Consider the following 13431-nt stretch of genomic DNA (forward strand, 5'->3'; position numbering starts at 1 on the left):
CCAGAAGCTTTAGACTATGACGTTGTTGTTAACAAGCTTGCTGAGTATTTCGAGTCGCGAGTTCATGTGGCAGCAGCCAGATTCAAGTTCTTCAGATTGAAGAAACTGCCACATCAATCTAATAAGCAGTGGTTAACAGATTTACGGGGCCTCACCCGTCAGTGCCGATTTAATTGTGTGTGTGGAGCTTCCTACAGTGATGTCATGTTACGAGACGCTATTACTCAAAACATTGCAGATTCTCGTATTCGTGCTGCTATCTTAAAGTTGCCTGGCTCGTCATTAGAGACTGTGATGAACATCATTGAAGCCCAAGATACTTTTGACTATGCTGAGTGTGAGTTAGATCAGCCATGTATTTCTCAAATTTCCTGTGCTAAGCAAGTTATGTCACGCCGCGGCTCCACCGGCAGAGTCAGACTGTAAACACTAGCCGGCCGCGTCATGTTAAACACATTCGTCAGCCGCGTGTGCAAAATGATAGAGTTAAGTCTTGCCCTAAGTGTGTTCTTGCTCATCCTCGTGAACGTTGCCCGTTGAGAAACGCGGTTTGTCACTTTTGTCAAAAGAAAGGACACATCCAGACTGTTTGTTTGCGTAAACGCAAGAACAATTCTAGTGCTGCCCAGCCCATGGATATTCATGTTCTTCAAAGCCAGCCCGCCCAGAAGGTGGCGTTTAAAGACTCTTCCACGGTTCGTGTGGGTAATAACCTTGTTCGCAATAAGCCACCCACCCAGCCCTCTGCTATGCGACCCAGGCGTAATTCAAACGCTGTAAAAAGTAATGTACAGACTGCAAGTGAAGCGGGAGTTGTTGTTCCACCCGCCCAACCCACGAGTTGTCGTAAGCAGCGAACACGCGCTAAACGCGCTGATTTTGTCTCTTCCGCCTCCACTGCACCGATCCAGAGACAGTGTAATAAACTATTTGTGAAGCTACGCATCCAGGATAAGACCTTCAATTTTCAATTAGACACTGGTGCGTCTGTGACTCTCATAAATAGTGCTACGTATGCGGCTATCGGCCGCCCTAAACTTTCAGCGGCAAAACATTCTTTGGCTACTTATAGTGGAGAACAAATTCCTGTGTTAGGTGTATGTAGCGTGCCAGCCACATTCCGTGGCAATACAAAAACAGTTTCATTCACAGTGCTCCGCGCTACAGACAGTGTAAACATTTTCGGATTAGACTGTTTTGACTTGTTTGGCCTGTCTATCCAAGACAATGTGTTGCAAATTAATTCTGTTGTTGTTCCTCAAGACAGCATAACCGATTTTTGTAAACGATACAGTGACATATTTAAAGACGAACTAGGTTGTGCTGCGAACTTTGCCGCTCATATTACGTTAAAAGATAATGCTCAGCCTCGATTTTTTCGTGCTCGTCCAGTGCCTCACGCCCTCCGGGCACCTGTAGCAGATGAACTTCGTCGTTGGCAAAACAACGGTGTTATTCAACCCGTTTCAGCGAGCCAGTGGGCTTCTCCCTTAGTTATTATAAAGAAACCGTCTGGCAAGTTACGTTTGTGTGCTGATTTTAAGTCGACAGTTAATCCTCAGACTGTCATTGATTCTTTTCCTTTGCCTAGACCGGACGAGCTGATGGATAAGTTAGGGGAAGCTCGTTTCTTTTCCAAAATTGATCTCCGTGAAGCATATTTGCAATTGTCCCTCGACGAGCAATCACAACAGTATTTTGTCATAAACACGTCGTTGGGGTTGTTCCGTTTTCTGCGTTTGCCTTTTGGTTGTGCGTCAGCTCCAGCTGTTTTTCAGCGTTTTTTGTCACAACTTCTGGCTAATGTGCCATCGTGTTGCAACTATTTAGACGATATTGTTGTGTCCGGTCGGACGCCTGCTGAACATTTCCGTAATTTGGAGTGTTTGTTTACAGTGTTGTCTCAGGCAGGCCTACGTTGCAACATCGATAAATGTTCATTTTTCCTTACGGAGATGGAGTATCTGGGACATGTTATTAATGCTCAAGGCATTCATCCCTCCCAGTCACATTTAGCAGCTATTCGTGATTTGCCCGCCCCTCGCAATCTGCAGGAATTGCAAGCAGTTCTTGGCAAATTGACATATTATATTAGGTTTATACCTAATGCATCACAGATTGCTGCACCGTTGCATCGTCTCCGCCGTAAGAATGTTCCGTTTGTGTGGTCAGCTGATTGCCAATCAGCCTTTCAGCAGCTTAAAGAGGCTTTATTGAATGATCGTTGTCTGGTCCTTTACGACCCTAACAAGCCTCTGGTGTTAGCTTGTGATGCCTCTTCTTTCGGCCTCGGTGCTGTGTTGTCTCACCGAGTCGGTAACACCGAACGTCCTATTGCGTTCGCATCTAAATTGCTAAACAAAGCTCAGTGTAATTATAGCCAATTGGACAAGGAAGCGTTGGCTATTGTGTTCGGTGTCACAAAATTCCATCACTACCTCTATGGTAGACCATTCTATTTAGTAACAGATCACAAGCCCCTGACGTCACTGTTTCATCCGTCTAAACCAGTTCCTCAGCGGACAGCTCAGAGACTACGACGTTGGGCTCTTTTGTTATCACAATACCAGTATGAGATACTGTATCGCCCTACAGCTCAGCATGCAAACGCTGACGCACTTTCTAGATTGCCGATTGCTGCGGATGATGTCTTCGATTCCTCTGACGACTCTTGCCATCAGATTGACGCCGATGAGCATCAATCCCTCCGGGATTTTCCGATTGATTATCGTCAGGTGGCACGTGAGACAGCTACGGATCCTCATCTGAGTTTACTATTACGTTTTGTTCAACGTGGTTGGCCCTCCAAGGCAAAGGACATATCGGATCCTGTGGTTCGTCGCTATTATCCGCAACGTCATCTATTGTCTGTTTCGCACGGAGTTTTGCTGTTACGTACCGAGAATGACCAGCTTCGTGTAGTGGTTCCCCAAGTGCTCCAATCCAAGGTCCTCGACTTGTTGCATCAAGGTCATTGGGGAGTGGTCCGCACCAAGCAGCTTGCCCGCCGTCATTGTACATGGATCGGCATTGATAAGCAGATTACGCAGATGTCTACAGATTGTTCGACGTGTGCCGAACACCAAGCTGCTCCGCCTCAACGCTATTTTGAGTGGGCACGCCCTGCCGGTCCCTGGCAGCGAGTACATATTGATTTCGCTGGTCCATATTGGCATTCTCGTTGGCTCATCGTGATAGATGCATTTAGTAATTTTCCGTTTGTTGTGCCCATGCAGTCTACAACGTCTGCACAAACTATACAGGCGTTGACTTCAATTTTTTGTATTGAGGGTCTTCCAGAAGTTTTAGTGTCTGACAATGGTCCACAATTTACCTCTGCTGAATTTGAAAGTTTTTGTTCTGCCAATGGCATTCGCCATGTTCTTACTCCGCCGTTCCACCCTCAATCGAATGGTGCAGCGGAACGTTTTGTACGCACATTCAAGGATCATATGGACCGCCTTCGTGCTACGCACTCTCGTCAGCAGGCCCTCATCACGTTCCTGTCGTCGTACCGGACCACGCCACGCGACGGCCCTTCGCCTGTGGAGCTTCTCCACGGCCGTCGTCATCGCACCCTACTACGGTTGTTGCGCCCCCCGGATCGACCCGCCGCTTCTGAGCATCGCACGCGTTTTCAGCGCAACGACGCCGTTTTTTTTAGAGTTTATCACGGTCGCCGTCGTTGGGAACGTGGTACCGTCATAAGTGTCCAGGGTCGCGGTTTTTATACTGTTCAAGGTGCTACTGGGGTGCACAGGAGGCATCAGAACCAGTTGCGCCGCGCTGGCCGCCCGGATTCTGCCGCTCGTTCTTTGTCCACAGATTTGGTCCGCGGCGGGTTCCAGCCGCGCCTTCCGACTTCGTTGCCGCCCCCAGGGCAGCAGCAGCAGCCGTCGCCGCTACCACGCCGACAGTCCGTCCCGTTGATGCCTCCCGCGCAGCTTCATCCGGGAGCGCCCCAGGTGGTCGCTCCGGCGCCTGCGGTCCCTCTTCAGTCGCCACCGCCTTCGGAGCTGATGGACGTCGACCCCTCAGCCGGGCCGCCTTCCCAAGCGGTGGCTGTGCAGCCTGTCCTGCAGCCGCTTTCCTTGGGCACCCCCAAGGAGTCTGACACCGCAGCGCCTTGTCCGGCGCCCACTCAGCAGCCGTCGACGCAGCGTCAGGAGACGCTGCCTCTCTTCGTGGGTCCCGACGCCCCGTCGCGTCCAGTACCAGATGCTGCGCCCGTGGTCACAGGCGTGCACCCTGACCTCGGTTTTCAGTCGGTGTTTCCCGAGGCCCCGGGCAGCCAATGCTGGGGTGCGGACCGGGGACTGCCACCGACAACAGTCTCCGCCCCGGTCTCTTCTGCTACGCCTGCGGCCAGACCCCTCCCCCGCCGTCGCCGCTCGCCACGTCATTATTCAACGACGGTGCGGCGATTTGGGGGGGAGGAGTGTTATATCCTAGCCAGTAATGCCACCCGAGCCCGCTGCCAAAAGGTTGGCAGCATCAAAGTCCGGACACCGTCCGCATAAGCAGCGCTAGCGAGACAGGAAATCGCCGCAAGTCTGCGCGCGCCACCGCTGGCTTCTGGTTTCTTAAGCGCTGGAGTCGTGAGCGCTAGGACAGTTCTGTATTCGCCGCTCAATTGTATACTCGCCACCGAATTGTGTACTTGCTAGTCAGTTGTGTGTTCATCGCAGCAGAGTTGTTGTTTGTCGTCAGCCGACGCTGACCTAGCCGCTCCGACTCGAACTAGACAGATCTCTGTAGACACGGAGTTCACTACTGTGTTTCTGTATCTTCGTTAATAAAGATAAGTACCGACTTTTATTTAATCAGAGTGTTTGGGTTTTCATCTTTCTGTTCACTATTCCAGCGGACCGGTCGGCCCGCTATTAAAAGTGTGGCGGTGACTTCGTAAGCCGTTTCTACAGCGAATTGTTTGTCCCTACGAACGCCGCCACAAAACCTGGGAATCAGAATTCCTGAAAAATTGGTATTTTGTGCAGACACTAACCTTGATGGGTGGCCTGGGAGAAGCTAAACAGCAGAAGTTGAGAGGAAGGGAAATTTTGTGGGAATTTGGTCACTTCACAGAGCAGGCATTGGTCGGCACTGGGAAGTGACACATAATTAACGCGACTTGCACAGAAATTGGCGTAAGTGATTTTGCTGGAGGGGAAACCAAGACAACGAGCGGACTGGGAGAAGTCTCCATAGTTATCTTCCGTTCCCAGCTTGCCTAGAATGCAGACCTGGCGTTCTTTACTCAGCTTGCCTGAGAGAGAGTGAGCATCTCTGTAGTTTAGGACTTAGCAAACGGAACGATTGAGCCTGGAGATAGAAAATTTTCATTCAGCTATGTACTGAACAAGATAGCTAGAACTGAATAGACGAGCGCAGCCTTCAACACCATGAGGTCCGCCGACGTCCGCATAATGATACTGCCCCGCCACACTGAATTCGGTGATATTGCGCCCGCTCTGCCCACTGATTAATTTGTTGGATCATGTGGGTAAAGTTTCCACAAGGGTTTCATGGGCCGTGTATTGTAGAATTCTTCTCGCACTTCGCATCACGCCTGGGTCAGTCGATTGGAATTACATTTGATTTATCGCAAACACAATTTATTACCGCTGCCTGTTAGGAGAGTTATGTAATGTGATGATTGAAGGTCGTGAGTTAAAATAAATCTGTGCTAATCGACTGCATCTGTTCTCAATCAAGTAGTTGAAATCTCAAGTCACTTTCTTAATTAATTTTATGTTCAACATTTGCATCTGGTGTTCAGTAGCTGAATATAACATCAATGTGCACCCCTTTTTAATTAAAAGGGATCAATTCTGAATCAATTAATGTCAGCACTGCCACCGCAGTTCAATCAGGAGTCACAGGGCCTTATTACTTTCTTTGCGTTATCCCACATTGCGGCAGTTTTGCACTCTCTGTTGATCTGACAGTCAATTACCTGGGGTGAACACACACCACATCCAAATAAGTGACAGGTGGAGGGTTACATATGGCTGACCCATGCCAGGATACGATACTTTGGGATTTGCTAGGAAGTAGTCTTGAAAAAGGAAATTTTTCCACGTGATCCATTGCTTAGCCATTTTTAATTGAAAAAACGGGTAGCATTAGTTACAGTAAGTTACATTGTGTTCTTCACGTGCTGTCCTTTCAAATTGACGTTTATAGGTGCCTGTGCATTGTATTTGTGATTTGTTGGAGTACTTATGATGTGCAGTGCCGTAATCAGCCGATTCACAGCCCACAGAACACAATCATTGGTACTAGCCTTTTTGGGGGAATTCTTCATGAACTGTTTGTCGGGACACTGCTCACACCCAGTGTATCAATTTGTGTCCTGATACATGTTTTGCGTTATCTAATTATTGAGTGAGCAAAATAACTGATGATGATCGAAGTAGAGAGGATATAAAATGTAGACTGGCAATGGCAAGGAAAGCATTTCTGAAGAAGATAAATTTGTTAACATCGAGTATAGATTTAAGTGTCAGGAAGTCGTTTCTGAAAGTATTTGTATGGAGCGTAGCCATGTATGGAAGTGAAACATGGACGATAAATAGTTTGGACAAGAAGAGAATAGAAGCTTTCGAAATGTGGTGCTACAGAAGAATGCTGAAGATTAGATGGGTAGATCACATAACTAATGAGGAAGTAATGAATATGATTGGGGAGAAGAGAAGTTTGTGGCACAACTTGACTAGAAGAAGGGATCGGTTGGTAGGACATGTTCTGAGGCATCAAGGGATCACCAGTTTAGTATTGGAGGGCAGCGTGGAGGGTAAAAATCGTAGAGGGAGACCAAGAGATGAATACACTAAGCAGATTCAGAAGGATGTAGGCTGCAGTAGGTACTGGGAGATGAAGAAGCTTTCACAGGATAGAGTAGCATAGAGAGCTGCATCAAACCAGTCTCAGGACTGAAGACCACAACAACAACAACAACAATTATTGAGTGTAAGGGGTACCTGGGTTTTGAGTTTTCGTGTAACATAAAAGTGCAAATGATAACGAGAAGAAAAGCCAAGACAACGGCAGAATATAATCAGAGAACATGGGTGATAGTAGGGAAAGCTCTTCCGATGAGCGTGACGAACGCGAGTTCCAACTTCCTGAAACTGCGTCTCACGACTGGTTTAGTCCGCTGAATAGGAAGGACGTTGATTCAGGCAGTGATACTGAGGGCTCGGGTGATGCAGGGAGTACAGGACTAATCCATAAGTATGGAAGATCCAGCCTAAGAAGCCAGAGTGTGTTGGAACAAAACGGTGTCCGGCCATTATCAAACGACGATCCGACGGGGGCGCGGAGACGGTACTTGTCTAGATATCGAAAGGTTCCTCAGAACAAAGGAGAAGATTCGCATTTTCAACCACAAAAGAACGAGGGTCAAAATGCGGCTACTCTCAAAAACATTACGGACCTGTTGCAACAGATGCAAACTGTGATCTTAGAGCAGAGCGCCAACCTTAATGCCGAAATTAAAAAGGCGAATTCGGAGCTGAAAGAGCAGAGCGCCAACCTTAATGCCGAAATTAAAAATGCGAATTCGGAGCTGAACTATAGGCTCACAGAAGTTCATAGGGAAGTAAAAGAGGAGGTAAAGAATCTCGGCGTCAAAATAGAGAAAGAGATGGCCATCATCAAACGAACGGCAATTGAAGCCAAATTAATTGCGTAAGGTGCAAGGGAAATAGCGAGAGAAACTCGGGACTCCACGAAAAGCGCGGCAAAAGTAGGAAAGGTCATGTTATCAAGGCTACAAAGCCGGAAAAAACGTGTCGAAGAAAAGCAACAAGAGCAACCGGACATAGGGTCTAACGAGATGTTGAAAGAGGAGGTGGCGATATTAAAAAGAAATTTAGAGGACGAGGTAAAACGTCTCATTACAGAGACATCAGGAAAGGAGAAGGGTGTAATTACTGCGTCGACTGAACGGTCACTTGCCGGAACACAGATAACCGCTTCACGGTGTGACAAAGTTGACACTATAAGCAACGGGAACCACGCCTTGATTCACAGCTCTGAGGCAACGACCGAGGCAAACACGGACAGCGCGCAGCAGTCCAGTGAGCACAACTGCTGTCAGCTGATTACATGTACCGAACAACTGTCGAACATACAGAGGGGGAGAGATGACGATAGCGTGTCGGAACGAATTAGTCCACGTCCCGAAGTTCATACGATTCGTAAATGATAACTGGAATGATGACCGGTTTGACTACAAGCATTTTGTATCAATCCGAAAGTTCCATCACTACAAGGACGAAGATAATAGCTTGCATCCAAAAACTTTTATGGGACAATTCGAGTTATCTTTGCCCCCACACTGGCCATTGATGTACCAGCTGGATTTTGTGTGCTCCCATATGGAGGGTGCGTCCGCTGAATACATGAGAAATGTAGCGAAGACGAGCGTCTCCTTCGAAGAATTCAAGAATGCCTTCTTGGGCAAGTATTGGTATAAAGAAACCCAAGAAAGGATCAAACAAGAAATTATGATGTCCAGAGATATGGAATGAGCAGGGTACCGGAGTCCAGTCAAATTTTTTGAAAATGTGACAAAAAGGAACAAGTACCTAGACAAACCCATGTAGCGGTGCGGAAATCATCAGATTATGCTACATGAAACTTCCCATCTCGTATCAACAATCACTTGCCGGTCGTTGTGATAGAGATACTGAGGTATTTAAGGGTATTTTGCGCGAACTGTAATTCACATTTCAAGAGGAACAGGCGTGGGAGAAACGCCGACAGCGTGAACAAAATAACAACCGACGCAATAACGGACCCCAGTGGGATAGTAGGCCAGCACCGAACTACAACGGCCACAATCAAGATAAGAGTAATGGCAACTCGAAAAGAAGGTACACGGAAGAAGAGCGACACTCCACGGTGCAACATAGTAAATCACAAAGGACCTGGGGTGGTAATCAGCAATCGGGACGGAACAGGAATAATGGTTACCAAAATAACAACCAGGAAGAGGTCGAAGTCCGCCCTCCGAAGCCTGGTCCATCCCACCTTAACTGGCAGGATTACGAATGACTAGACCAGAGCGCGGACAGGAGTTGCAAAACGTCCGTAAGCTCGGAACTAGTCAAAAACATAAACATTATAGAATATTAGGATGTCACCGAGTTACTCCTCGAAGAAAAGGAAGAGCAACAAAATAAAGAAATATACCCAGTAGTCAAAATCAAAATAGGTGACTTAACGGTGGCCGCTATAATTGATAGTGGAAGCCAGCTTTCAGCGATCTCAGAAGAGGTATTTAAGACATGTAAGAATGTGCTGAACCCACCGACTCTTGTCACACAAAAGACGAAAGCCAGGGGTGCATTACTTGGAAAGAGCATAGAAATATCTCAACAGACACGTTTAGAATTCGAATGTCTGGGACATCAGTTGACTCCTAATCTTTTTGTCATTCCGAAACTGTCCACCGATATTATCATTGGTATGGATTTCCTATCAACGAACAAAACTATAATCGATTTGGGTAGAGGAGAAGTCACATTAGGAGAGGGTGACAAAATCCATCTTCGTTTCGATGAACAGGCAATCCCGGGGCAGGTACAAAAGAGCTGTCTCAGACTACAGTTTCCAAACCAGGAGGAGTCAACAGGTGAAACCTACGGCGAATAGGACAATCGAGATAGTACTTCGAAAGAAGCACTGTTAGTGGAAATACATAAGGAAATAAGCGAGAAATTGCAAGGCATAAAGGTTAAGAGACGCAGACAAAGAAGGGTTAGACAATGTGCTAAGAAGGAATATTGAAGTTTTTCTCCCCAAGACGAGCCCCATAAAGGGCTATCAATATAAATTGGACGTAAAGAGGCACAAACCGTTTCGAGTACCGCCGTACCCGATTCCGTGGTCGTACCGAGATCGTGTTTCTATCGAATTCCAGCGGATGCAGAGGGAGGATGTGATAGAGCCAGCAAAGTCACAATATAACAGCCCGGTCAGGATCGCAGACAAAAGGAACGGGGAAATTCGAATTTCGTTAGATTCCTGGCAGATCAGTACGATCATAGTTCCGGAAACCGACAGAGGCGAGAGGCTCGATGAGTTGCTGCAGAAATTCCCTGGAGTTTCGGTGTTTTCCTCTCTGGATTTGAAATCCAGCTTATGGCAAATCGAGTTGGATCCAGAATGTAGAAAATACACGGCGTTCATTGCATTTGGTAGATGCTATCAATTTAAGAGCTCCCCTTTGGCCTGAATATTTCGTCTGCAGCATTTATAAGACGATTAGGAACAATTTTGGATGAGGGGTTAAGGGATACAATAACATGTTACATTGATGATATCCTCATTGCGGAAAAGACATGGGAATCTCACAACAATCTTCTAGGAGAAGTGATCTCCAAATTAAGAAAACGTGGGCTGATGGTAAATACAAAAAATTAATGTTTTGGAGGAAGACAAGTATATTTTTTGGGTCATGTCATCACAAGGGAAGGGATTATGCAAGACCCTGAGCAGATGAGGGCAATCGCAGAATTTGCAACGCCTACCACAAGGAAACATCTGAGAGGTTTTCTCGGTGTCGTGAATTTTTACAAAAAATTCATATATATAGAGGCATTGGCGACACCACGACTGTGTCAATTAACCGGAAAGAATACGGCGTGGGTATGGGACAATGATGCAGAAAGCGAATTCAGTATGCTAAAATCAGCTCTGGTAAAGGCTCCGATTCTGTCACATCCTGATCTGGCGCATGACTTCTGTATGGCCACGGATAGCGCGAAAACCGGACTAGGCGTAATGGTCTTCCAAGAATATGAAGAAGATGGAATAAAGATATACAAAACGATCGCGTTCGGGAGTCGGGTGCTGAGTAAAAGCGAAAGGAACTACTCAGTAACCGAACTGGAGGCCCTCGCGATAGTGTGGGGGTTCCAGAAGTTCAAGTTCTTTTTATTCGGACGTAACACACATGTCTATACCGACCATAGAGCTCTGGAGTTCTTACTTACGGCCAAATTAACGCATGGCAGGCTTGCGAGATGGGCTGCTGTCCTCCAGGAATTCAATTTCACAATAGTCTACGTACCGGGACCCACAAATGTAATAGTGGATGCACTATCCCGTTCCCCTCTGGGAATAAGCGATTATCGGGCTGAAGAACTGGAACAAGAACATTTCTCCTTGTTCTATCTACGAAAAGTGGCGTTTGAAAATTATATCACAGTGACAATGCGTGATATTGGGCGAGAACAAGACAAAGACCCTGTGCTGAGAGGAATAAAAGAAAAGTGGAAAGATAGAACGCAAGCCAAGCTTAGGCAGCATTATCTGTTAAGAAAGGGGGTCCTGTTTTAAAGAAGAAATCCGGGTGAGACGTTGTGGGTCGTGTGCGTGCCAGAGGAAGTAATAAACAAGCTCATCTGGTATACACATCTCAGTTATGCTCGCTTCAGACCCAGGAAGTGCTTCTTGAAACTAATAAGCGTCTGTCATTTCAAAAACATGGAGAGACGAATACGCAAGGTTCTCGCGTATGTAAGAAGTGTCAGAGGGCGAAAACCAATACAGTAGCCATGCAGCCGCCTCTGTACCCCAGCCGGCCCGAGTGGCCGAGCGGTTCAAGGCGCTTCAGTCTGGAACCGCGCGACCGCTACGGTCGCAGGTTCGAATACTGCCTCGGGGATGGATATGTGTGATGTCCTTAGGTTAGTTAGGTTTAAGTAGTTCTAAGTTCTAGGGGACTGATGACCTAGATGTTAAGTCCCATAGTGCTCAGAGCCATTTGAATCATTTGAACCTTTGTACCCCATTATTCCGGAGAAATTAAGACAAACAGCAGCGACGGACTTGATGGGTCCGTTACCAACCACACACAGGGGTTATAGATACGTCATGGTGGTCTTAGAATTAACGTCTAAGTACGTCACCCTGACACCATTGAAAAGAGCAACCGGGACAACGGTGAGCAGGGCGCTACGTAGAGATTTCCTGGCACAGGTAGGGCCAGTAGATTATATTTTGTCGGATAATGGGCCACAGACAAGCTCGGAGGTATGGAAGAGAACACTTTAAAGTCATGGAATTAACACCAGTTTTCATATCCCGCTTCCACCCCAGTTCTAATCCCTCTGAAAGAACAATGAAGGATTTACGACACCTTTGCAGATTGTACTGCAGTAAGAAGCACGCCACATGGGACATTTTCATCAAAGATTTCCAGGAAGTAATTAATGAGATACCAAACAGCACCACCCTGTTAGCTCCAATCACGGTACTAAAGAACCGGGACCCGCCGGACTGGCTCCGTCAGTTAGTGGAGTTTCCTCCAAGAACACGGCAGCGACGTGGGACCGTCGTGGAGAAAGCCCTACAAAATATCCGACGTGCAGGCGAGAAGCGCAAAGGACGAGCGGATAAAGGGGCGCGAGTACGACAATTTGTGGTTGGGCAAAAGGTCATTAAGACACACCGACTGTGAAACAAGCAAAGGAAGTTGTGCCACAAATTCTTCGCCGCGTATAGTGGGCCTGTGGGCGTGAGGAGAATAGCTCATGCCAACGCATTGGAAGTAGAATCCATAAAAACAGGAAAATCGCTGGGAGTGCATCCGATAGCACATGTAAAGGCATTTGTGGAATGATGAACTGCAGACTTTGTACATGGAATTGTAGTAAACATAGGCTTAGAACAACGATTTTTGTTTAAGTTTCTTGTTTGTTTGTGTATATACTGATCTTAGTGGTAGAATGTCTCGTTTATATGTGTCGATATTTTGTGTTTTTATTACTAATAATCATATCTCGCCTCTCGACGTTGTGAAAGTGAAGTGCACTAGATTATTTTGTAAAAACACATGATTAAAGAATGGAAAACAAGCATTTCTGGGTGTACCCCTAGAAAAAGATAGATTAGGAACTCTGTAAATTACAGAAAAGTTCCCCATAATTGTATCTCCGTCATTGGAGAACGTATTTAAGGTGGCCAGCCCCTTAGGTCGTTAGGAGCACGCGTCGACGCATCTCGTATGCCCCTGAATACGTAGGAGGTGGACAGCTATGCGCAGTTGCGTGAATTAGCGAACCCAGTGTGGTGTCACCGCCAGACACCACACTTGCCAGGTTAGCCTTTAAATCGGCCGCGGTCCGGTAGTATACGTCGGACCCGCGTGTCGCCACTATCAGTGATTGCAGACCGAGCGCCGCCACACGGCAGGTCTAGAAAGACTTTCTAGCACTCGCCCCAGTTGTACAACCGACTTTGCTAGCGATGGTTCACTGACAAAATATGCTCTCATTTGCCGAGACGATAGTTTAGCATAGCCTTCAGCTACGTCATTTGCTACGACCTATCAAGGCGCCATATTCAGTTACTATTGATATTGTGAATCATGTACCTTCAAGAGCGACGGATTAAAGTTAAGTATTCCACCAGCTA

At 46.9% G+C, this 13431-nt stretch overlaps 1 protein-coding gene across 1 annotated transcript; it reads left to right on the forward strand.

Moving 5' to 3' along the window:
- The first annotated feature begins 632 nt into the window (after nucleotides 1-632).
- On the forward strand, nucleotides 633-7696 carry LOC126456446 (uncharacterized). The gene is made up of 3 exons (XM_050092196.1): nucleotides 633-705; nucleotides 3826-4211; nucleotides 7451-7696. The coding sequence occupies exons 1-3, from the start codon at nucleotides 633-635 to the stop codon at nucleotides 7694-7696; spliced, it is 705 nt and encodes a 234-aa protein (XP_049948153.1).
- Nucleotides 7697-13431: the final 5735 nt, after the last annotated feature.

The sequence above is a fragment of the Schistocerca serialis genome, chromosome 2 (genome assembly GCF_023864345.2).
Source record: "Schistocerca serialis cubense isolate TAMUIC-IGC-003099 chromosome 2, iqSchSeri2.2, whole genome shotgun sequence".
Classification (NCBI taxonomy): domain Eukaryota; kingdom Metazoa; phylum Arthropoda; class Insecta; order Orthoptera; family Acrididae; genus Schistocerca; species Schistocerca serialis.